The 26,738-nt window shown below is 38.0% G+C and overlaps 1 protein-coding gene across 2 annotated transcripts; it reads left to right on the top strand.

Annotated features, from left to right (window-relative positions):
- The first annotated feature begins 9,990 nt into the window (after window positions 1-9,990).
- CHORDC1 (cysteine and histidine rich domain containing 1) lies at window positions 9,991-26,393 on the top strand. Of its 2 annotated transcripts, XM_059835614.1 has the most exons (11): window positions 9,991-10,093; window positions 15,676-15,725; window positions 17,771-17,827; window positions 18,305-18,465; window positions 19,075-19,175; window positions 20,144-20,202; window positions 21,248-21,318; window positions 21,546-21,651; window positions 23,382-23,501; window positions 24,157-24,219; window positions 24,765-26,393. In XM_059835614.1, the coding sequence occupies exons 1-11, from the start codon at window positions 10,030-10,032 to the stop codon at window positions 24,906-24,908; spliced, it is 996 nt and encodes a 331-aa protein (XP_059691597.1). In that variant the 5' UTR covers window positions 9,991-10,029; the 3' UTR covers window positions 24,909-26,393. The 2 variants fall into 2 exon arrangements, with proteins under 2 accessions (XP_059691597.1, XP_059691604.1); XM_059835621.1 differs by lacking the exon at window positions 17,771-17,827.
- Window positions 26,394-26,738: the final 345 nt, after the last annotated feature.

The following is a 26,738-nucleotide window of genomic DNA, read 5'->3' as shown; positions in this document are numbered from 1 at the left end:
AGGCAGCTTAAATTGTACCCTGGTTTTGCCAGTCCTACTTCTAATTACTCATGCCCAACAGCATGATCAGTGTCAGCAGTTTCAGTGCTTAGTTTCTCATGCTAGTTACGTATGATCAATTGCACAGCTTTCCTCCTTTTTAAAATTCTTCATTGACTGACACATCCATGTATTTACAGTTAAATAGACACAGGCCACAGATTTCACTTCCATCAGTGCTACAGGACAAAGGGAAACACGAGCAATGTGGAGGACAAGCAGAAGTTGGGTCTCCTCATTCCTTGCTTGGTCTCTCACTGCCAGCAATGGAGGAACACTTCAAAGGGGTCAGCAAAGGACACTCTACAGAATGTGGTCTTTTCCACTTTTTACTGCAATAGGGTTTTCATTTCATTTCTAGGAAAGGGCCTCTACAGAAGGTGTGTACGCTCTAACCTCTTTGCAAGAATAGTGGCGTTCATTGCTCTCCATATGGAAGCATTACTCCCAAGTAACTGCACTGACATTTTCTTCTTTGCCCTCTTACTCTCCTGCCACAACCATGTTAATAAGTCAGTAAGAGCAGGAAATATAGACCAAGATGTTTCAGATGACTAATAGAGTTCAGATACCCCAATTAATTTGGTGTCTAATATAAGGCATCTTAAAAGAAACTCAATTTTTCAGCAAATAGTCATTCAGCATTATATGAAGATCAAATAACACCCAGTAATCTCAAAGGAGATGCCAAGTACCAATTTAAAGCAAACAGGAACATCTTTGGGTTTCATTAGGACTTCTCACAGAGGAGATAAAGGAATTATATACTATTGCGTCTATCTGGAAATTATGCTTTTGTACCCTGCCCATTTGAAAGTGCAGTCACTGTGCACTTCAGTACTATGCTGAACTGAACTCCATATTTGCAAAGCATTTTTGAGTAACGTGGTCTTTTCTTCCCCTATATTGTAAAGAAACAGAAGGATAATGTATTGTTTGTAACAGTACTGACAAAGCACCAGAGCACTCCACTAATAGCATCTTTTCCTTTGCATCATCCTTTATCAACTGTCTTCAATTTCATGTAATTGTTTCAGTTCCCCAAAATAAACATTTTTTCTCCTTCTTTTGAGACAAAACAGTTAAATACAGACAGAGAACTGGTAAGCATTATGGTAATGATCTCTAAATATAATCCTAGGAAATTTATTATTTATTACACAAACATTTGTATTTTCATTGAATAAGTTCATTTTGGGTTAACCCTCTCCTAGCTTCTGCCTCAACAGAAAACAGGACTGTTGGCAAAACTACTCTGGGGTTTTTCAAATGCTCAGGTGTTATGATGTAATCCACAGTCAGTTTTACCTCTAGCATCTTTGCAACGCCTACATTTTTGTCTAAAAGACACCTTACCTGTGAATGTGCTTTCCCTGCATATGTGCAAAACAGTTGTCTGAACTTTGTGATTATCTCAATATCTTGGCATGTTTTCCATACAGTACATACATATTAAGTCTTTTTAACCATGCTTTCTATATCTGTATTCCAATATCTATATTCTATATCTATATTGATATCTATATCTACCCATTATGTGTATTTCCTGCCATCTTTTGCCGCATTCTAAATCAGCTCATTCAGTATCTTCATCACTGTAATTGTTTTGGCTCCACCACCGATTCCATACATAATGCCCTATACATATGGCCCCAAACAATTTTATATTTATACTGTGAAAAACAAGAAAAGGGGAGAGGAGCACTCATGAAATAATGTTCTGTTGTTGTAATACTGGGTGAATGTTTGTCTCTGTCTGATCTTTGGCAAGAGGAGACTATGAAAGCTGCAGTCACTCTAAAAAGCTGTGAATTTTAAAAAGACCGTCAGTTGCAAAATTATAAGAGTGGCAGGGCTTGCTCTGGGGCTCTTCCTTTTTCTTTGTTTTCCTGCGTAGTTCCAGCAGCTCCAGCCTGCTTGCCTTATAAGCCAGGCAGTGAGACTGATGCTCTCTTGAACTGCTGTTTCAGTTTACTGATAAACAGATCAAGCACAGAACGCTTTATTTTTCTATCTCATTTTATTGCGGTGACTCTTCCTAATGTCACATTAAAACTTTGCTCCCTCCATTTCCAAACTGTCCACTAAGTTAAAAAAAAACCCCACAACCATAGTTACCATAGAAACTATCTCTAAGATACAGAACAATTTCTAAAAGAGGTCTGCAGACGAGTACTGAGTATCATCAGAGCCGTGATACAATGGTTCAGAAGGAAATTAGGGACTGGCTGTGCCCCAGAGCCTGAATTTCTCCTGTTTCTCACAGTGATGAAGTGTCTCTGCTGAAAATAGGAATGGCTATTTGCAGTTAACTGATCAGTAGGTTACACAAGTCCATCACAAAATAATAAAACAGAGTAATAAAACTTATCCCTTTGCATCCTTAAGTCATTACACTTGTTAAGAGTATGACTGAGGTGCTGCATCAGTCCCAGCTGATGGGAGAATGCTCCCCACATTTGTGTTTGTATCTGTGAAAGAATGACAGAATTCCTCTGGATGGAAATAACATGTTATCTGGTCTTCTCCTGGTACTGACATCTTCCAGTCTTGCGACACTATGAGCAAAACAAATTTCTTGTCATTTCAGCCCATAAATGGCTCCCTTTGGTATTAAAAAGTCTGTAAAAACCATAATTACAATTGCAAAAAAACAGAGACAAAACCGAAGTAACAGATCCCACATGCATTCCCAACGCATGACATCTCAGGCATAAGTGCAGACACTTTTCTACTCAAAGATGCTGCCAAATGAAAAAAAATGTCAATGCTATTTGTTCCTGCTACTAAAAAAAGTATGTTTTCTGAACTGCATTTCAAAATCACTTTGTATTGAGAACGCCTGCTGGAACACAATTCAGAGCTGTTACAGAAGAATTCTGCTACCACCTTCTGGCTGACAGAAATACTTAGCACTTCTTTAACCAGTGTACACCGAGTTTGTAATGTGTTTGCCGTTTCTTCAGCCTGCACTCTTCACACATTACTGTCCCATTTTCTTTAATACAGAAATAGGAAATACACACAAAAAAGTTACACCTTCATTTCACAAACCCTTCTGGTAAAAAGAAAAAAAAAACAAATTGCAAAGAAGCCTAAATATTTAAACTTATTTAAGGATTTGAAAATCATTGTTTCGTAATTAAGAAGATTTTAATTGATCATAACTGAAATTAAACTTCTTGACATAAAACTAAGTGGTTTTTTTCCACTTTTTATCCCTCCCAAAAAAGTGTCATGGTTCAATCCAAGTTATCAATGAATGAAGCAATCAATTGGTTGCACTGCTAAAACAATAATTCACAAAAAGTGCTGTCTTCTAAAGTCTTTTGCACACTTCTCCCATTCTGCATGTGATTTTGTCCCACTAACTTCACTGTACCAGAAAGACAGACAATCGGTATGCTGCATGGATGCTTTTACATGAATACAATTGCTTGCAGTAAATTGAATGAAAAAAGAGCATAATCCAGATCAGTCTTGTTAGCTGTGTTATGACCTTTTCTACTATTGCCACAATTTATTCTTAAAACTTCTGGAGTTACATAATAAAATCAGCACTTCTTTCTTTTGTACTTTTTGAAAGTAACTATCCAGCCTTCAGCTAAGAAAAGCCTGAAGGTGTAAGATTAAAGGTTCAGAAACATGATGATAAATGAAAAGAACTTTATATTTAAACATTTTAAATACACTTATTTTTAAAACAATGTCTTATGTGGAGGACTGTCCAAGACAGCACCTGGAATGAGTTTGGCAATACTGACCAAGTGGGAGTAATCATATGAACAAAGAGTACAGGAGTAAAGTAAAGGTCATAATTATTTTCCATAACTAAGATCAGGTCACTTCTTCCACTGTAAGTCCTTCCTGTTGGTCTGAAACAGGTGGTCCGAACTCCCCCTCACCATGCACAAAACCAGATTTAGTTGTGTTAGTTCCCTCCAGGATGAAAGAAGGAAAAAGGACAAAAAGCTGGAGATGGGGCAAATGGAAGCTCAAACACTCCATGAAAATATCCACCAAATTAAAGTGAACATGTAACTACACTGTAACTTCTAAGTGTCCGATCTATATTTAGTTTTTGCTCTTCTCCCACTAGTATTCATGTAACCCATCAACTTTATTTTTAAATGGCTTTGAGTCATAGCATTAGTGCACTATGTGTACCTACACGAATTATCTGAGTATTTTCTCTCATGCAGGGAGACGAGTTTTTAAAACTTCATCATAGCATTTATGTTTAATTATTCACAGATTCTGTTGTATTTCATCCTTGTTTCAGCTGCAGGAAGGACGAAAAAGATCATTATGATACACACATCACTGCAAGTTATTACAAAGCACCACTCTACAGAATGGCTGTACAGATTGCATCGAAGAGGTTTTACTCTTTGCAGCTAGGTCAAAGGCACAGAAAAATTTAAATGGGAAGGCATCAATGTATTACTTGGACTTAAACCATATCCTATTGAACTCAGTAACAAAATTTCCAGTCTTATCAGGACCTGAAAGCAGACTTCTGAAAACTGATCAAAAATTATGAAGTTTTCTAGGTTTCAAAGGCCCCTTGAAAATCCAGCCATAAGTGACTAAGCTTCTCTCAAAATGAAATGCAGGCACCTAGGTTACATAGATGACACTTTTGAAAATTCTGCCTTAAATGAATTCTTACGATCACACAGCAAGCCTATGCTAAAGCCAGATAACAAAGGCAGGTTGTGAGCCTTAATGAAGCATCTACTCAAATTCAGGCCATATTTTAGCAGCAAGCACTCAGGTGGATTATTAGAAGTGGGTGCTGTTTAATCTCTCTTACCTCCTGGGAAAAACTGGCATTTAAAAAATATTAGCAACAGCAATCACAGAAGGGGGAGAAAAGTATTCTCTCCCAAAAAGCCAGTCGTTCTGTTTCTTCTCTATGAGATGTGACATTTTAAGATGTTCTGCCCATCAAATTGGAGGATATTCAGTTGAACTGGACAGTTTCTTGCAAACTCTGCAGGCTTTTGACTCTTAGCTTTTCAGGGTTTTACATTTGTATTTAAACCTCTGCTAAGCTTCCTAAAGAAAGGATTTCTTTAATTATTTCACATTTGGTTATTTCCAGATCTAAAACCCAGCGACCTGCCTTGACTCTCAATACGCTCCCAGAATCCCTTTAAATTTCAAGGACTCCCTGTCTGTTCCAAGGAACTTAAGGGAGCTCCAAATGCCCTTTGCCACTGATGAGAAGCCAAAACATTCAGGTGCCACCCACACAGCAGCCCTAGTCTGGACCTAGAGTCTTTTGCAATCCTAGGATTAGCAATTCTGCACGAACAATGTCCTGGCTTGCAGACAGTTGGATCCAAGGCCTCTCACCAAACAAACTAGCAAGAAAATCAGCAGATTCTGCATTTCAAGAAGTGAAGTGAAACATGCTGTTTCTTTACAGATTTGGGTTTTACAGGGAAACCCTGCCGTTTCAAATGCTTGAAAATTTGTGACCATCTCATGCATAAATTCCATTAAGCATGGGCAAAATGGGATGACTTTTAACTGCTATAAACTCAGGGTGGCTTTTGGCAGAGGAAATCTTTGCACAGAATCTAGCTCTATACAAAAAAGGGGATATAAATCCCTCTGCTATCAGCCAGAAAACACACCCAGCATGTCAGGACACACAGAAAGCATTCAGTGTCCAAGGGAAGCGTGTAGTGACATGCTACCTAGCTGTGAGAGCCGACAGAGGATAACATTACTAAAACACACCGGATCTGGTATTTTCAAGCTTAGAGCACAATTAAAAGATACCACTTCTGCCTGCCTAAAGCTGTCTTTGACAAATAATTGCCCTGCAATCTCTCTTTTGACAGAATTCAACATCACATTCTGCTCTTTTCACCTACCTGTTTGGTCCAAAGCAGCAAATACAGTTCTTGGTGGAGGCCTCCTACTTGGTACAGAGTGCCTTGAACTGAAAACTTCCATAACAAGTCCTTAAAATATTCAACCATTGTTTTTAGGAACATGTTAAGAATAACAAAATGCATAGTATTTCATGGCAGGCAGGTGTCAAGGATGAGAAAGCTTCACAGGACAGTGGTCATTTCCAGGGTGTAATAAGCAAACATGTTTCATGAGTTCTCAAGACCACCAGACTGGCAGTAGCTCCGCACTGAAAGGCAACACACATTCCTGGTTGTACTTGCGTAATCTGGACAACTATCACTTTGGGGGAAGCAGAGAGGATTTAGAAGGAGCAGAAAATATTGTCACAGTGAATGTGTTGCTGTGACACTTCAATCTTCCGGTCCAGACTGCAGATAATGAATCCCAAATTAAAAAGGATTTTCTCTGAGAAAAAGAGATTGAACTCCTTCACAAGAGAAACTCATTTTCACTGTCTGACCATCTGATTTGACGCCCTGAATAACAAGACATGGGAATTTCCTGGAGCACTTCCTGCTTCAGATATACAATCTGTGCTTGAAAGACACTCTGTTTTATATATACATACATACACGCATGTGTATATATATACACACACAAGTAAAACCAATATATACCATACAAAAACAATCATCCTTTTAAAGCTTCCAGTGATGGAATAATAATAATAATCCCATCAATCATCACTACTCTTAAGACTGCGCATCTGATTTCTGGATTGCAGATGTGTAGCTTCCCTTTCCAGCCACTGATTTTTCCTATCCCTTTCTGTGAGCCTCGGTGACCCTGTATCAAAAACTGCAGTTTTCCATGGAATTATACAAACTATGATCAAGTCTTAACCTTCTCTAGAATCACTTCAAAATCCCCCTTGATCAGAACACTTCTGACATTTTGTAATCATCTATGAACAGCAAAAAACCTGTGTTCTTACCATCAGTATGACTGGCACTGACCGACTATTTCCCATTTTAAGTCTATCCAAATGCGTACATACATAAAAGTCCAGAGTATGTACATCCTCCTGTGTCTGTCTGTTCATTGTAGAACACTGCTTCCATATTTAAGTTTAGAATTTCTGATGTGAGAAAAATAGAGCATGTGTCAATAAAATAAATAAATAAAATTGGATGAACACAAATCTCTCACTACTTCTCAGATACAGTATCTCAGAACACCAAATACAGTTCTTAAAGATATCATAAAAGTCTGGAAGACTTTGCAACTGAAAATAAAGGACAAAACTCATCAAAAATTATATATGTACTTTTAATGTTTTAAGTTCTAGGGACCCAAAATCCAGTGACCAACCATTAGAAAGTTATTCCATATCATTCTCAATTGCAGTTAAAAACAAAGGTTTCTACACAAAATATACAAGAATAAATAAGACTTTATTATTATGCACACAAGATGATGATCTCAATCTTATTTGAAAAAGTTACCCCCTACATTTTCAAAACTGCATTGAAAAGCTCTTATTTCTTCCTATCAAGCATGGAAACTGCCTTTTTGAAGCTATACAGACTTGTGTGAGATAATTATTGCGTACTGCGTATCTGTAGTGTTTTGTGCGGGCAGAACATACGTGATTTCAAAAGACCCACTTAATTACAAACCCCTATTTGCCTGTACACTCTTCTGTGAAACAAAACACTCATTCTATTTACCATCACGCACAAAGAAGACACGATATAGGTCAGAAACCTTCAGAGAACCAATTAAGTGTGTGTTAAAATTAACAACAAACTGAGTTTTCAGATTCGTATTTAATTTTCTTTAATGTGGTACAGTACACAATTTTGAACTATGAAACAAATACATTATTGATGGATTTGTTTCTCGATGATCTAAAGGCATGTCTCCCTACCAGTGAGATAGTAATTAGGTGTGGAATAGCACCACATACTTTTTGGGAACTATATGGATTTTAAATTTTGGTTTTCTCCCAACAAGTTTTCTCTGGGAGTGTTCGAACCAAACTCCATTACTAAGGTCATAGGAATGCTACTGTTTAACCCAGTAAACATCGTGCTGGTAAAATAACACTTTTTGAATTTTTTATACAAATATTCTCAGAATAGAAATTGATGCTGCCTCTGCAGAAGCGTGACTTTTTTGCATTGCACAAAGCCAAAAAATGTTGACTCCTTCTAAAACAGAAGTATGCTTGCTCACTACGGATGAAATGCAACCACAGTCACAGGAATAGCACGGAACTTACTCTATGGATATAAATCAGACTTTTATTCTTACGTGGTACTTTCACTGACAGCAAATAAGGTGAATTTCATGTTTTAAGAACAATTCTTGGCCCTACAATAACAATGCAAATACACCTACTTTAATTATGCAACATTTCCATCAATCTTCTCCTTATAAAATAAGGTATCCAACAACCAACCAACTTAAATGCTTTCTATATAAAAAGGGAAGCATAAAACTTGATTATTTCTCCCCTTTCTTTCCAGACTGCTATCACTACATGTAATTATACATTAAAATGCTCCTGGCAAATAGCAAAAGAATGTTTTTTCTGCTTGAAACTAAGCAGCTCATCCTCCCAGTCTTATGACAGGCCTCAGTGGGAGCTTCAGATCAGAAACAAGTACTCACTATTTGATGGCTCAAGCAAATGTGTTTCTTGACCAATAATATGTGTACCTTTGTGTAAGATATACAGATAATGAAGCAAGTGGAGCACATCTCGCATAAACTTACAAGTTTGCAGAGGTTTAGGGCTACATTGGAAGCAGTCTCCTGATTATCCTTTTTGCATCCTTAAACTCCCTTTAAAGAAGCACTTGTAGGGATCACTTAATCTGCTCATTCTATGCACAAGTGCCTCAGGATTTGTCATATGCTGTAGGAACACGTAAGCATTTCTATTTTAAGAACTGTGCAGTAGATGTTTAATTAGAAGAAATCAATTTGTATTTGCCTGCAGAAATGTAGATAGCTATATTTACTATATACAACCTAGTATAATACATCAAAGAAGTTGGCACACTATAGAGGACACATAACTTGGTCAGCTGGCAGGAGCATTCAGGGTAACTTTCAAGGAACTAAGAGAACATTAAAAAAATCCTCTTTTTCATAGCAATTTCTGATGTTATTATCCTTGTTTCTGTGCAAATGAGACAACCCTTTAATACATACACAAAAGTATTTTTTTAAATTAAACTCACAGGTATCATAGACATTTAGGAAGTAAGCATTCATAGTTTCCTAATTACAGTCTTTTTATGTAGCCAAGTATTTTTTGAAGTGACTTACACAAACTACAAAAAATAAATTAAGAACTCGCCAGAGGCTGAGCGTCCCCCCCACCAGCCCAGCAACAGCACCGGTCCCAGCGGAAGGTGCTCGCCGGCTCCTGATGACTCCAGCCCGCTGAGGAGCACAACCGTTCAACGGCATTTCCAAGGGGAGGCAGGCCGTGGCCAGCCTCCCCCAGCACCTCCCGGGCCCAGCCGCCGGACGGGGCCGGACGGGGCCGTCAGGAGGCCGGCCCGCCGCGACAGGGCCCTGGGGACAGGGAGCACCGCTGGGAGTGACGGCAATCCACCTCCTGCTGCAACTGAAGGGCCTTCTTGGGATCCCTTACCCCGGTGCCAGCCGTGCCGTGGGCTGCGAGGCCGCAGGGCCACCCCAGAACTGCAGCACTACCTGCACCCCCCGCCGGCCCGCCTCCGCGCCGCACAGCCCCGCCCCACTGCGCATGCGCGCTGCGACGAGCTCGCTTCCCATCCGCCTCGCCGTGCGCATGCGCTGCGCGGCGTCTTGCCACCCAGCGCCTTCCTCTCCTTCTTCCGCCACCTCTCGTTCTGGCAACGGCTCCCGCGCCGGGCGGCAGCGCCTGCGCAGCCGCGGCTGCCCACTCTCCCCTTCCCCCGAAGCTTCGTGAAGATTCCGGAAGGCTCCGGCCGGCTCTTTCCGCCGAGGGAGCTGTCCCGCCCCCCGGCGCTGCCCGGCTTCCGGCTGCCGCCTGCCGCTGCGCCGGGCTCCGCTCTCCCGAGCGGTGGGGCAGGGAGCGCCGCCGGCCGCTCTGCCGCCATGTCGTTGCTCTGCTACAACCGGGGCTGCGGCCAGCGCTTCGACCCCGAAACCAACACGGAGGGTGAGAGCGGCGGGGAAAGGCGGCGGAGGCGGAAGGGGGGTGCGGGGTGCCTCCCTCGTTGCTCGCCCCCCCTGCAGCTTTCGGTTCTGGGGGATGTAAGGGAAGGCCTCTCGGGGGGGTTACGAGGGGTCTGCAGGGAGGCTCTGAGGGGCGATCTGAGGCGCCCGGGGCGCCGGCCACGCTTTAAGTCCTCCCCGGTTGCTGGAGCGGCGTTGCGGTGCGGAGCTGTCACACAGGCGGCTGGGGAGGGTCAGCGCTGAGGGGCAGGGAGAGCCCTGGCCTGCGGGGTGGGTGGCTGTCCCTCCCGCCTTCGCCTGTCCGTTACTGCACGGTGCTGGCCCCGGCTCGCTTCTCCCCCGGGAAACTCGTGTTTTCCTGTGGTGCTCTCTGTCGCTTTGGGGGCGGAGGGGTGGTCCGGTGTGGTAAAACGATGCCGCAGGTTGCTCCGTTGCGGGCTTCGTGACAGCTGGACAGCGAAACCTGCCCGGGGTGGAAGTTGTCCCTTCAGTGCGGAAGTGCGGGGCTGGCAGTGAGCCTGGCTCTAAGGGTTTTTTTCATAATAATAAGACTGTTCACAGCAGTGTGAGGGAAAAGAGGTAACTTGAAGCAGTTCTGTACGTTACTGTCATATATTCTGTAGGTAGAAGCTGGAGGCCTTGAGCAACAGACGTTTTTCTTTTGAGGGCCTCCGTGGGTGTTGTATACATAGCAGTTATCAACTACTGGGTTTTTTTAATTATAGTATGTAGACTTGCAGCAGGTAATTAAACGTATCTTATGATACATGTATGTCTGCTTTGCCAAGTGCCGCGAGCTCTTGTAGTGTTTCCTCTGGGTATACTGGGAATCCAGTACCCTGGTGAAACATCTTTAAAGCACTATCATTTTAGTTTTTATGGTTGCACAGAGGCTGCAAAAGGGTGATCTTGAGTTCTCAGCAGGCTTGCCCTCAACTGGTTTGTAAAGTAGCTCTGTTGGCTGAATTTCTAGAATGGCCTCTTTGCGTTAGCTTAATTTTAAGTGACCCACAAGATTAGAAGTAGGCTAACATGTTCTAGGATGTGCATATTCTGTGGTTCAGAACCATGGCGTAAAGGGTGTTTATTTTTCTAAGCTAAGTATTTCCAAAGAGGTGGGCAGCATTTTGAATAAAGGCTCGCTAATGTTAGTAACAGAAAAAGCAGGCACAGTTGTGGAATGCTTCCATTTAGTGATCTCTCCACCTACCCCACCCCCTTTGCCCCAAAAGGTAAAGCAGATAGGTGGGGTTTATATTAAAAATTCTCATTGGTTCTTCATGACCTGTTCTCGCTATTAAAATAACAGTTCTTTACCATGCAATCCTATGTTTGTTATCGAAGTTGTAGTAGACCCGATCTGCTTGGCATGGCCCTATGCTAACTGTGGTGCTTGGACTGGGGAAAACATTTTCTTCAGATGAAGTTTGTTTCGGTAAATGACTGGAGCACTTACTGGGATTACTGTGTCCCAGACTAAGCAGTTCTAAAGGTAAACTTAGTTATTCACAGACCACTTCAGAAAACCAAGTTTGATATTATCTGCGGAAGTCGAGTGATTATAACTTTTGGCATCCGTAAACTTCACCAAGGTCAATGGGATGATTACTACTTAGGCACCTAAATCCATATTTAGCTGTGTACGGCTGTCAAGTTCAAATGTTTATTCGTGTTTCAGAACTGTGTTTGGATTTACCTGTAAAATATTGTGGGGATTAAAGCTAGTACCTGTGTTAAACAAACACCAAAATACTTATCCCTTTAATAAGAAGTTTTGCATTGACATAATCTAATAGTTAAGCTTAGGATAAATACCTTTTATTAGGAAGTTTTCTTAAATGAACATAGGTAGAAAATAAGGCCTTCTGGCCCCAAAGGAGTTTTGGATCTTTTGGGCTTTTTGGTCTACATTTAGCCTGTAGTATAGATATTCTCATAGTGATGATTGATACAAGAGGCCATTAATCTTCTCTCCAGAATCTGATGGCTGAAATAATATATGCATGCATTTTCTGTAGAAACTCTCATTGTTTCCAAAAAATGAGCAAGTGGCAACTGGCTAACATGAAGGACTGTATGCCTCTTAAAGAGAGGCAGAAAAAACAGCCTGAGGGAAAGCATTAAAGGTATGTCTACAGAGTTGTGACTGAGTGTGCAGTTACAAATTCATCTGTGGCATGTCTGGCAAGGTATACATTTCACATGCATTTTAGATATGTTAACTACTAGTTAATCCATACTGTTGAAGACCTGTGCAGCATCTGACATACAAGGTAGAACTTAATTTCAAAAGCAGTAGTAGGTTTTTAATTTATTTTTTTTTAACCTGTGAATGACCATATGACCATTTCTAATCCATTTCAAGGCCAGGTCAAATTTTGCTGCTAAAACAGTGGTATGAGGTAGTACATGCACACTTTGGTTTAGGTTTGAAAGCAGTGCTGCTTAATGACAGTTGTGGTATGCACAAACAGATGGAAAGTGTGTATGTTATATGTGTTTGTCTCAGTTTCTTCACTGTACTGAAACATTTTTTGGTTTAGGCTATAATTTGGGTCTTTCTTAATGCGGTTTAATTTGGTCCGTTGCCAGAACAGAAGCACATACTTTTTTTGTGCTTGTTTATACCCCTTTTCCTTAGATCAAACTCAGTGTTGTTGCACCTGCAGGATAAACATGATCATAGACCTGATGAAAACTTATTTTATGTATTTCTGAGGTGGAGGGAGTGGGAGATGGAGTTGCAAGAAATGGTAGCCTAGATTTTTTGAGTCTGTGTGCCCGAAGTCAGCTTCTTTTTTTTTTAACCTTGTCTGGTCCCCACAGTTCAAACTCTGTTCCTATAAAGTGCACCCACGGCTTTCTGTTTCTCAGGCTGAGAAATTTATAAGCTCTTGCCATGCCATGTTTGTCCTGTTTTCTATGGTTTTTTTTTCCAACACTGTGAGAAGAAGTTCAGTGGAATTAGCTTCCTAGCTTCAGCAACTACGTGAAGGCATCAGCTTCCAATGAAGTTCATCAGGTTTAATGACCTTCCATTGCTTTGGGGCTGTAAAGCATAACTTGCAAAGTATTGTAGTGTTTCCACAGGATAGCAGGTCGGTTTGCAAGTTGTATATAGATAGGTGTCTCATTTTGTCCTCAAGAATTCAACGCGATTCCATTGTAAATACCTCTAAGTTTGGATCACCTGTACCATGTTCTACTTCGACATTTAACAAAAAGACTAATAAAGTCCTTCAATGAATAAGCAAGGATGTAGCATTAAAGTAACAGTAGACAGCAGTGTGTGCATTGTGAGAATGGGATTGGTTTGGGTATGAAATCAGCATGAAAAAAAGAACCCACCAAACAACCCGAAAATTTGTGGTACTTGCATCTCCAAAAATTATCTGAGGGTAAGAGAAAATGCCTTGTTTTGAAAAAACTTAAGTTTGGCCTGGTTAAGGAAAGATATTAAAAGCAGTGAAGAGGTGACTTGATTTTTTTTTTGCAGTGAAAAATGTGGTATAGCAACCAAAGGCTGGAAGATGAATTCTGACAAATCAGAAATAGACATGCTTCTAACTGCTCAGGTGATATTGCTGTGTGCTAAATTTCTGGTTTTCCCCACCTAGTCTGAGATGTGATATTTTTATGGATGTAAACTTTAATCAGATAAGAGTTGTTGGGCTCAGCATGAGTGAAAATGAGTGGCATTTTACTGTCCTCTGGTATGCAGAACGGTCAGACTGCTTAGTGGGTAAGTCCCACTATCTCTTTTTGAGGTACTGCAGAACTCCTTGTTTCATTGTCTTCTGTATGGCCCTCATGAGATAGCAGCAGAGAGTGGGCTGTCATTTGCTCCATGATGTACCTCCTGCAGAGAGGGCTTCAGGGAGCAAGGGAAAAGGATTGGCCAGATGGACAAATGGATGCTTGTCTGTGTCTGACTTGTGAGCTGGGGGATAGCTGTCACTGAGTTAATTGATCATAAGATAGTTTTGGTTTCTAGAAACGCTGCACTGATTAACAGCACTTCTTTCATTTAAACCCACGTGCTTGTGAGGGGTTAGAAATATTAATTTAAGTCTTCTGATTCAGAAATAATCTTTGCTGCAAACGGAGCTTAGTTTTACTACCATGATGCTTATGATGATATACTTTCATACTTTTGGAAAAGAAAAACCTCTGTTGTTACTTTTATTTGATTTAACAGTGAAGTCCTGGGCTCTTTATACAAAATAACCATGTTTTTTTTATTTTTCTGTGAGGTTTACATTTAGAAAAGCATTAGCTTTTCATCCTGAAGCTGAAGGAATTGGTAGAAGTTCATGGATATGTATGTAAGTCCAGCTGAAGGACTAATGTCCCAAAATATGTGCCTTTTGACTTAAGGTGGGAACATGTCTGTCAGACTGTATTAGTGCTTTAGACTTAGGCACTGAACATAAAACTAAAGAAAGTGATACTAAGCAAGATTTCTTAAAAATCTACAAATTTATAAAAAATGAAAACAACAAAGTTATTTGTCTTTAAGCCCATTTAATATCTGTAGGCAGATTACTAATAAAGTTACCACTTTTCTCTTGCTTGTTATTATGTGAATCGTGATATTTTTCACTCTTCTGTTTTATGGAGTCTTATTATAAAAATTATTACTGTTTGTGTTACTTCTGATTTTAGCTGTTTCTAACAACAACAAAAATCTTGCTTTGAAGGCTAAAAGATAGCTAGTGTTTCCCATCGCTTTTAGAGTCAGGTCATTAGAATATTATCCATGAAGTATATGTCAAAGAGAAGTTACGTAATCAGAACAATTACATTACACTTGAAAAAAATGCATATGTTAAGTAAAAAGGGAACAGTTGCTACATAAAAAGCTGTAGTGTTGATAAACATTTGTGAATATAAACAGTTCAGTTAATGGAAGTTGTGTTTCAGTGTATTGTTTGTACAGAACCTATTAATAATTAATAATATTGACGTGTCTAAATTGTGTATGTGGAAGACTGGCTGTTGGGTTCAAGTCCTTAAGTGACCTAGGATACTACAAACAGTGAAAAAAGAACAAGCTAATTATCGTGGATAAAATAATTAACTCAAGATTTGTGTTAAGAGAATTTTTTAACAGAGTGCTTCTAGATAGAAAGCCTTGACCAGGTGCAAATAGATCTATTTGATGCTGTAAACCAGTATTTTTTGTCTGTTGGGTGGCCATAGGACCACCTTTTTTTTAGTCCTTACTGGTAATTCAATAGAAGTAATTACTGATGAAGGCAAGGGTTGGTCCATAGAAAGTTTACTCACTCCATATGGAAGTAGAAGTTTGTCTTCGATGCCTGCTTTTTGATTGGTGTTGTGTAACACAGAAGAAAAAAATCTTGATTATTTAGGTTTAATATGTGCACTCAGAAAGCTTATTCTGTGGAGTCTGTACTTTCCTTCACAATTATGTGCACTTGGGGAAGCGGGACAGCTCATGGCGTACATGAATTGCAAGTGTGAGATTTTTGCTGGCTTTGTGATCAGATGAATAAGGATTCTTGGTATGCCTGAATATTAATAATAGTCGTTTTCTTGTAGATTCATGCACGTATCATCCAGGTGTGCCAGTCTTTCATGATGCGCTCAAAGTAAGTATGCAATTAGCTTTTTAAGTCTTATCTTTTTTTCCATATGTGTAAAACAGTATGCTTGTTTCCCTTTTTAATTCCAAATCTTTCAGTTGTAAGAAACTGATGTCCAGCCTATCGTGTTTGAGCAACCCCATGAAATTAGAAAAGCACACTTACTCAAACCTGAAGAAGAAATTAAAAACTGTACTTATGTGGTCTAAATGCCATGCAAGTCTGTGTGACACGTGTTTCCTATTGATTGACTTTAGGTGTCTCAGTTTAATTAGGTCCTCTGAATATGTCTTTGGAGGCATTGAGAGGTGTCATACTCTTTCAGTTAATTAACCTGCTTGGAATTCAGAGCAGCTGCTTGTGGTCTTATGTGGCTAGTGAACTAATGTGTATGTGACATTTGCCTACTATAAAAAATAATTGTGTTCTGTTAATCTGACAAATGAGTATGTTGATTAAGTTGCGACTGGTCACCCATGCCTCTGATGCAGCTGTCCAGGATTCTTGGGCTACATCTTCAGTAGTGAATTAAATATACCTGTGACTGGTCTCCAGTGCTTAGTCCAACTGTAGAGCCCACATTCATTATATTAAACTGTTTTCCTACTTCAGGATCTACTGGATGCATCTGAAGTGCCTACAGGGAATTATCTGAGACACAACTGCCAAAACAGTACTGGAAATCATTCTAACAATTTAATAGTGTGTGGCCAGAAATCTGGTGTCCAGAAATGGAGCCTGGCACTGTTTACTGTATTAATACAGATGTAGCCTAAGTGACCTTTTTTAGGACACCAAACTGCTATTTAACCGAGCTTTGGGGAAAGTATTTTTTCTTGGTATTTAGGAACTGCTTCTACTGGCAGTGCATCTCATTCCTGTCCCATAATGTGGTGTCTTTTGGGCTCATGGAAGCTTGTGCGTATGTGCTGGGTAGTGTGTTTTCTGTGAGCTATGGCTCATACTGTATGTAGTATCTGACTCCGGAATCAGCCACCGTGTGCCACTGGCAAATTAGGACAGATGCTGTTAGATCAAATACGATACAGTTACTTAGACTATGGCAATTTGTTTTGTACAAAACTATAGTTGTACTCATAACACAGTACATAAAAATTCTACCTAATTATAAAGACAGAAATTATACAGTCACCTCAAAAGCTTGTGTTTACTCCCTCTTGCATACGCACCGTTTTTAAAACATACTACTTTCCCCCCCTCTCCTTATCCAATCTTGGCCTAATTAAAAATTTATCATAATTTTGTAAGGGCAGTTTTCTTCCTGCTATGAATTCTAGATAATGTAAGTGGGTAGGATGAACCTTTTGTCTCCTTGACAGTGGAAGCAGTTAATATTTTGAGGATATTTTAAACCACCTACCTAAACCCCATTGTGTTGCACTGCTTAAGCTCTCAAAGAAGTGGTGCATTTATTAGTCAAACTGTTGCCTTTAATAAGGTTCTTCGAGTTCTAAGATACATTATTCACAGTGGCAAGATAATTTTCTCTAAAATTGGATTTCTGGTTTATATAATAAAAAGTGCTCTTGATTGATGTAGTTGGATCGATGGCTATGCAATGCAGATATCCAGCTTTCTGGTGGGAAATAAGCAGTTGAAAGGCTTGGCTAGTGCTCAAGGAAAGAAAAAATCCTTATCATTTTAGGAAGGGGCCCTGTACATTCTGCCACAGGTGAGCCTAGTCTCAGGTATAGTATTTGTTTGTTTTGCTTACATGTTACTTTATGAAATAAAGTAACATTTCTGTCGTACAGAGTTGGCACCTAACTTGTTACGGAAATACTGCCTCACGTTTACTGAACTTTCTGATTAAGGCAACATAAGTGAACTAGAAATGGCAGCTGTAGCAGGTTTCTCTGGCTTTTAAAAATATGGATGATGATAATATTGTCCAAAGAAGGGAAGACAATAATCTCTAATTGTTATGTGCCACATCTTGTATATGAATCTAATTAGTCTTTTGCTTTTTATAAGCTGTAGCCAAGTAAGGTAGTCATGCTTGTTTTGTTTTTATTCCAAAATGTTTATAGGGTTGGTCATGTTGTAAGAGAAGAACAACAGACTTTTCTGACTTCTTAAGCATTGTGGTATGTACTTGTGATTGTTTACATTTTTTTTATGCTTGTCAGATGACAATGATAAATATTAAATGGTACATCCGCTTACATGTTTAAAATTTGTGTACTTTTTTTAAAACTCTTAAATCTTGCATGCACTGTTTGTCTTGATATCATGTTGAAGTCAAGTCTCATTTTCAAGCTTTAATGGTTATTATTAGTTCTATTGAAACCTATTTAGACACTTGTTAACAATGAAGGAAGGTCAATATTTTTTGTTACTTTGCTTGATTACCAATAGTATGCATTTTTCTTTAATGTATGTCCAAATTAAGGTATTTTCCACTTTAGTTGTAGGATTTTCTTTGCAGCCAATGTTTAGGGTTGGCTAAAGGAGAAGATGGGGCTGAAGAAATAAGTCACGAAAACTTGTTGCAGTTTTTGATAATTTTTAATTGTGCACACAAACTACACTGCATATATATAAACATATGCTTTCCATAATAGGGCTGTACAAAGGGTCTCCATAACAGTGAGAAACCTCCTGAGCCTGTTAAACCAGAAGTCAAAACTACCTCTGAACGCAAGGAGCTAGCTGAACTGAAACCCAAATTTCAAGAACACATAATTCAGGCACCAAAACCATTGGAAACAATTAAAAGGCCAAGGTACAGTATACGAAACTAAGTTTTGCCAAATTTGTGGTCAGTTGGCCAAGTTAGAGCTCATTTGGTTATTCAGCGTTATACATCTCATATAGTGTAAAAATTTCCAAATTAACTTTAAAAGAGCTTCTGTTCGGCAGCAGTGATGATCTTATCTTAAGCTTCAAAATGAGATAAAAGAATTCTGGTTAGGACAAGGTAGTACTGGATCTCTCACTGGATCTCTCAGCATTTAGCTTCACAGGAAACAAAAATTGCAGTCTAAAGTCTTGTAGCTTAGAATGCCACTAGCAGTTGTGTTTAGTGTTTTAAACAGTCATAAAAAATAATTTCAGAGTGCTTGTATTTAGATTCCTTAATCTCTCTGATTTATTTTTGTTATTGTAGAGTATTTAGGATTTCCTGTTGAAAGCCAAGACTAACTTCTAAATTTCTAGTCTGTTTTTCCATAAACAGTAAGAATTGGCATTTACAAATATAGTTTGTTTGGTTGTTGTTGTAAGAGAGGTTGGAGAGGGGAGAGCCTTATAGCCAGATTAAAAGTTACTACTTTGTTGTCTTTTGTGAATTATTTTTCTTGAAGCTGACATGAATACATGGACCTTTTTTTAGCCCGGACGAGCCAATGACAAATTTGCAGCTGAAAGTGTCGGCTTCCTTGAAGCAAGCACTAGATAAACTGAAACTGTCATCAGAAAACGAAGAGAAAAAAGGTAAGCATATAGGGAGATTAAATAGGTATAAGATGCTAATCGTCACATAAATAAATGAAATGCTATTTATTTGTTGCTGTTTCTGAAGTAATTATTTCATGTAATTATGTTCTTGTTCTTAATAATCTGTGAAATACCTTCCAGTCTAGGGCATGATAATCAAAGTTTAAATGTGTATAATGTGGAGACTTGGGTGTTAGGAGCAGTATGTTCCCATTAAAATTATTTGAACTGCCTGTTTTCTGAGATTTCCCGGTAGAATGGATATGATGGGAACATCCATTTCTGAATATATGACTGAAAGAGTTTTCCAAGAAATGAACTCTACTCCAGTGTTATTGCAAACACGATGTCATATAAAGCCTTTCATAAACTGGTGAAATTTCTCTGAAGACTAGTTGGTTCTCCCTCATCTGTTTTTTCCTCTTTTTTTCTTCCCACAGTTTGTATTGAGTTTGGTTCAAGAACTACACTGCTCCTTAAGAAACACGTTCTAATTTCAACCTACATTTGTGGCTATTTTATGCTCTTTTGTTCTTGTGCCAAAATGTCGTTTAGCTCTTTCTACTCGATACCCAAATTCTTTCCTTTTGTGTATTTATAGGCAGCAGTTGGAGCCTTTTGCATTCTTAATTTTACAAAACCGAAGAAGATGAGTAATTATTCTCTTCCCCTTTGATTGTAATAATCCTCTTCATCAATTTTTTTTTTGCCCCACTTAAAGCAGTGTAAAGGTATAGAATGTAGAACCTGATACATAGGTAGTACAGTTTTTGGAAAGTTTGCATAATTTCTGTTTCTTTGTACCTTTCTGGCAGACTTCAGTGCCAGGCAGAAAATAGACCGCTTGAGAGTTTTGTTTATCTTCTAATCTACTCCTTCTCTCGTTTTAGTTCTCAATAAAACCAAAATATTCAGTACATTGTACAATTCAGTTGCTATTTTCTATAATGTGAATCTTTTTACAGAGGAAGACAGTGATGAAATCAAGATTGGGACGGCATGTAAAAATGCAGGCTGTTCAAAAGTAAGTGGTTCAGTTTCACTCTTAAATCCAGCTGCTAAACTATAAGTGCACAGTTTTGTTTTCCTGTCTTGGGTGGTTTTTTGTGTGCTACGAATTGATTTGGAAATGGCACAAAGTCCATCAGGCTTAACAAATGCACATTTGGTAACACACTTTAGTATGGAGAAATGTGGGCTGGTTTATACTGTGGATCCAGTAAGTCTAAGATTACTTTTTTTAACCCTGTCCTGAACTCTTAGTAACCTTGCCAAACCCATGATACTGACGTGTTTCGACTTAAAATGTTAAATAAAATGTTGGTGAGAGGTGCTTACTGATAATCTGTGTATAGGTCAGAAGCATCTGCAGATCTTATCAATTAATTCTTCCTGCCAGAAGAATCCACAAAGAAAATGTTTTAACGCTTCTAGCACCAAAATTAGTCTTTATATCACATAGTAATTTACACTGAAAGTTTTTTACATTGACACCCTTGTGTTATACAGAACGGGACAGTTGGATTTTAATAGTTGGTTTCACTGGACATCTGACAGATTGTGCATTTTCTACTGAAACTGTGGTGGGAGAAGAATTTATAGCAGTCTCTTGTTTGTATTAGGAAGAACTGATACGGTATTCAGTGGCAGTGTTGTATATTGTTTAATTTACATCCTTTTGAGAATCCATGTGTTTTATGAATTATAAATTTAATTTCTTTTCCAGTTAACTACTTGTTTTCTCTGAATATTCAAAGTGTTTTTAAAGATAGATATCTCAGAGGATCTGAAGTGACCTTTATGAGCACACATGGTGTCACCATTGACTTACTCTATTGAACTACTACAAAATATCGTTTGTAGAAGGAGTGCCAGGGAACCTTTTGTGGGTGAAGGTTGAATGGTTATTTTGAAAAGCTAGGGCAAGCCATTAGATTTAGATTATTTACTCAAAAGCTTTATAGTACTTTGTTCAATGTTTCTGTTTTGGATTGTGTTTTGTTTTGCTTTTTTTTCCTTTGGTCCACATCTTGTAACAGTAATACACTTTAAATGCTTTGTTTTACTAGACATACGAAGGACCACACAGCACAGAAGAAGTATGTATATACCATTCTGGTGTACCTATATTCCATGAAGGGTTAGTATTCAGTTAACCTTCATTTTTTTATTTAGTCTATTTTGTGTTCCTGCTTTCTTTGTAGATACTGCCTTGTTTTCATTCTGTATTTCTTCTTCAGCCAAAAATGACAATGCTTGAAGAGTGTATACTGAATTAACAGTAATATTGCACAAAGGAAAGCTCTTAAGTACTCATCGTAAATAGTGTCCTAAACATTGTTTATTAATTACTTTGCAAACTTTAAGGATGAAGTATTGGAGCTGTTGTAAAAGAAAAACATCTGACTTCAATACATTTTTAGCTCAAGAAGGCTGCACAACAGGAACACACGTATGGACTAAAAAGGATGCGGTAAGTAGTATTAACGTTGCATTCTGTGGCTGCCCATTCTGAATTTTGAATACTGAAATGTAGTTAGTAGCTTGATTGAGTTATTACTGTAGTTGAGCTGTTAGAGATCACTACCACTGAAATAATATGTAGGATAATATGCATAGTGTGACAACAGAGAAATGGTGTTGAAGTTATCTGTGGTAGAAGTGTATTTGTAATGGAGTACAACCTTTCTTTTTAGTGATGCAAATACTATCACTGTTTTATAGTTAAGTTTTTTTTGGCAAATTCAGGAAACAAAATAGCAGTCTTTTCTGCTTTGTTAGTTAAGAAAGTCTGTGGTATTCCATATATATTCCTTTAAAATAAGATTATTAGAAGTCTTTCCTCCCCCAAAGACCATAAAGAGAGCAGCCATACATGTTCTGTAGTAAAATAACTGTAATTCCAGTTTCATTCAGAGTAGTTGTTTAGGTGGGGATGGCAGGGTAGATAAGGTTGATGAGGTTCCATGGGTGGGGATGGAAGGGCCTCTTTGTGTCTAATCTGAATTCCATTTACATGCCTGAATATTTTTCTGGTCTGAATCTAATTCAGTGTTTTGGCTTGGCTACCAGTATAACAAATAGAGAGAGAGCATCTGTTTAGTTTCCAGGTATTTCATTGCAATATCGGGAACAAACTGCAGAATGACAAGGTGAAAAATATTTCCATTCAAGGTTTGAAAAGATTCTTACAGAATATTATAGAATGTAATAATGGAACTGAACACCTACTTCAAAAACATTAGCTGGTCACATGTTGGATGCAGGTGAACACAAAATTCTTGTTACGAGTATATTGTCTATTGTTGAGGCAAAATGGGCTTGATACTGCAAAAATCAATAACATTTAATAGAAGAAAATCAAGATATATTATAGAAAGTGTAGTTCTGTTACCTCATTCTATAACAATTACTTCAGAAGTCCTTCCTTTAAGTCATGCAATTGCTGCTTGCTTTGCAATTTGTGTTTAAGAAGTATTTTCAAATACAGATAGGAAGGATGAAAAAAAAAGCTGAAGTATTGAGCCTAAAGCAGGAGAGTATTCTTGTAAAGAATTTACCCAGACATTCAGAAAGTATGTGTGTATTAAATGTGTGTATGTAGAGATAATGGGCTTCTAGCTAACAGGGGTTTTTTGACTTTACCTTTTTGCTGCTCTTTTGGGTTTTTCACTGTTTATTTTTCCTGCATCAGAGAACAGAGGGTGATTTTTTTCAATCATTTTTTGCAGTAATGTGAAAGTTTCTTGGAGTCTTGGCTTTCTTTTTCTTTGTTTGGTTCCTTTCTACTACGGGCTCGATAACTGTAGTCTTGGAAAGGACATCAATCCAAGAAGTAACATTTGTTTTGGTTGTTTGCGGGTTTTTGTTTTGTTTTTCCATCACAATGTCCCAGTTTCTTACTGTAGTCTCTGTCATAAGCATTGATTTTTCTCACTTCTAATGTTTGTGAGGGACCAGTACCTGAAATATTTGGTAAAAAAAGATGTAAAGGGAGTCTTGCAGTTTCCTGTGAACATGAAATATAGTCCTTTATAAGCTATGCTTATTGGCTATTAAATAGTCCTGGACTTTTATCCTGATTAATCTTGTAAAAAAAAAAACAAAAACAAAACAAACAAACAAAAAAAAACCACCAAAAAAAACCACCACACTCCTGAATGCAACTTTAAGTCTTTTTTCCATAACGTTTTCCTTATATAGGGAAAGAAAGTAGTTCCATGCAGGCATGATTGGCACCAGACTGGAGGAGAAGTGACTATTTCTGTATATGCTAAAAACTCTGTTCCTGATCTGAGTTACGTAGAAGCAAATAGCACAATGGTGAGTATCTACCTTAAGATTTAATTCTTTTTTTAATTCTTACAGCAGCTTGAAGTTAGGAAAATCTGGTTTCTGCTTTATTCACAAGGCAGAGGTAGCATAAGAATCTTTTTTGAGTAACAGCTTTTTCTTGGCTTTTGTGTTTGTTCAAGTATGTATAGCATTTCCCCCCCCTTCTGTTTGGACATCTGTACTTTAGTGGATTTTTTAAAAGCTGCAATGTAATATGTAAAAAAAAAAAATCTTTAATTTCACTTACGCAATTAAAACCCAAATGTGATGGATTTGCATCACCATATGTGTAAATAATTATAGATTCATAATTTAATTGTATTTGGCTTAATGTAATTTAATATCGTTCTTCACAGTATGCAGTTTCACAGCTACTAATATTAAACAAATGTTAAAATGCTTCTGTGATTTCTTAATCATGCATTTGGAGAAAATGATACAGCTTCCAGGATGTATATATGCCCACTATTGACTATGATACTGTATCAGAATCTCTTAGAATAGATTTTCTCTTCTATGTCTGAGGGACTATTTGATCACTTTGCTCATTGTAGGATCTGAGTGATATATTTTGCTTAAACATATTTGAGGTGTCAAATGTTTTATTAGCCTGACAAAATTTTCTGTTGTTTTTCCTGTTAAGTTAAATATCCATATTGTATTTGAAGGGGAAAAGGAATTTCATCGCAGTGTGAAATTATGGGGAGTAAGTATAAGAATAATTTTTCTATTTTAAAAAAACAAAAAAAAACCCCAAAAATAACAAAACACAAACCCTCGGCTTCCTCTCTTTCAAAACAGTTTGTTTTTCCTCATTACTCTCTGTATTGAAAGAAATTCAGTTGCATGTAATTCAGTAATCTATGTTTAAATCTGAATCTAATATCCCAAGTGATCATGTATGACATCACAGTTGATGCTCCTTTGAGCAGAAGGTGATCTCCTGAAGTCCTTTCTGTCCCAGTTTGTCCTAAGATCCCAACACCATGATAGTGGTGTTGCAGAAAACCCTTGACACTATGTAATTGCATACTTATGTGTGTGTTAGACCAAAGTATATGTTACATATGCACAGGCATATGTCCATAGCATGGGAATGGGAGAGGGTTGCCTTTTCCAGATAACAGAGAGAATTCCATCTACATAAACATCTACTGAAATTTAGTGATAACGTACGCTTCCTAACTTAATTCCCAAATATCTAGTGGTCTGTTTCTTAAATTGAAGTGTGAAATATGTTTTCTATTCTAGGTAATCGATGTAAAGAGAAGCTATGTGAATATGACGGCTACAAAGATTGAGCTTACCATGAGAAAAGCAGAGCCCCTATTATGGGCAAGTCTTGAATTACCGGTATCCAACACACAACAAAAAAAAGATAATTCAGATCAATAATGATTCCAAGAGACAAGTTATTTCTCATTACGAAGTGGTGACTTGCTACTGTAAACAAATATTTAACTTTTATATAGATTCATTTTTTTTATGCTAGATCATATGTTCCATTCTACAACAAAATTTGATGCACAGTAAATGGGGGTGTAAACTTGAAGGGTAATAGCTATTTCTGCTCTTGCGCCCATGAATATATTTATTCTAGTTGGAATGTCTCCATGGGGATTTAGAGTAAAAGAGCTATTGCCCTTCGCTTACAACCTTATCTGCCATGCACTGACTGTCCAAATAGATGTGTTTTCAGTCCACCGTGTGTGTTAATTTTTCAAATGTTCAGTTTAGACTGGATCTACTGGGTAGCACATGATAAATTCAGCACTGTTCATTATGAAGCATACAGTAATACAGATACAAAAATCTGAGATTATGAAGTGATTAACATGCATTTCTACATCTAGAATAAAAAGGTACATAAACATAAAAGAACACTTGTAGACTTGCATTTTTGTCTTCTGAAACTAAGGTTTGTTTCAATACCTGTTGGCTGTGGAGGGATGGAATAAAAGGTATTTTGCTAAGGATTTCAGTACTTGCTGACTCTTTTGCTGTCTTTCATGTGTAAAAGCAGGAGATCAGATGAAAGTAAAAACAAAGTTGACAGAGGGGATTTTGGTTTTTTTTACTCCTGTACCTTTGGTATTTGAATTGTTAGATATAAAAGTGAAAGAACAGTGAAATGGCTGAATAACTTAGCATCTCGGCTGTGGAGAATATACAAACAGCAGACTATTGTAAAATTACCAAGGTACTGTGTATATTTGACAGTCTTTAGAATGTATATTCTTCCCTAGTCAACAACATTCAAAACTATGAATCTTTTTGCAAATTAGGTGGATATGTGTAGTAGGAGAAGCCAATAGACACTGTAGGTGTCTCAGGAAAATTATTTCCATGTAGATATGCATAGCTCTTGTTTCTGAGGATGGTAATCTAAGAACTAAATTTATCTACAGGACAAGTCTTACGAGAAACAAACAAGCTTTAAAATGTCTGTCTCAAATCATAATTGTACCTTTGTATTAAAATATTTTAAAAATATTATTTCTTGTGAACAGCATAAGTAAAACACTGTAATTAGAAATCAAAACCTTGTTTTTGTTTTCAGTTCTTCATCAGTAAAGATTTGTGGCTGAAAACAGGATAGTTTTAAAGATGAGACTTTTATCCAAGCAGTGACTCATGCAGTAATGTTGCTTTCTCCAAGCAGCAACTTATGCAGTAATGTTGTTTTCTCTTCTGCTTGAAATAGTTTAATTTTTGGCTTGCAGCTGAAAGAAGAACAATGTTTTTGTATGTAAGTCATGCAAAATGTACACCATTATTTATTGTGCCAAAACTTATATATGTAAACAAGCAGTCCTGTGGACTGTTGAAATGTGTGGATGCTCATCTACCTACCTTGGCAGGCCTAGGATAACGCCAAGAGAAGCAGTAGTAAAGGCATTCTGAAGTTAAATACACATTTCTAAGAATCTGTTTTCCAAAAGGTGTAATTTGACTTCAGCTCAGAGTTCTGTCTCTAGCAGTACTTGAAATCCTACTTCATGCTTAAAGGAGTAGGAAATACATTACCAAAGAAACCATCCCCGAACACCAAGAAAGTGACACTGGTGCCGTATATATGAAATTTGTTTTGGTGCTTCTTTACCGTTGTTTCAAGATCCTCTTTCCTCACTGATTTGGAGGGAGTGTGGTTGCTTACTCCCTTGGGCCCCTATTAAAAGTTCCAGCTCTAAGATTCTATTAACCTCTAATAATGCCTTCTTTTTT

Source organism: Gavia stellata, chromosome 1 (genome assembly GCF_030936135.1).
Source record: "Gavia stellata isolate bGavSte3 chromosome 1, bGavSte3.hap2, whole genome shotgun sequence".
NCBI classification, from domain to species: Eukaryota; Metazoa; Chordata; class Aves; order Gaviiformes; family Gaviidae; genus Gavia; species Gavia stellata.
The sequence above is the reverse complement of the archived record's forward strand: the minus strand, read 5'-3'. Positions and strand labels throughout refer to the sequence as shown.

Bases quoted from the DNA above. Each gene is read 5' to 3' on its own strand.
- CHORDC1 (XM_059835614.1), top strand. From the start codon at position 10,030: ATGTCGTTGCTCTGCTACAACCGGGGCTGCGGCCAGCGCTTCGACCCC. The intron at 15,726-17,770 runs GTAAGTATGCAA...AAATGTTTATAG, and splicing joins TCTTTCATGATGCGCTCAAA to GGTTGGTCATGTTGTAAGAG. The intron at 18,466-19,074 runs GTACAGTATACG...ACCTTTTTTTAG, and splicing joins GAAACAATTAAAAGGCCAAG to CCCGGACGAGCCAATGACAA.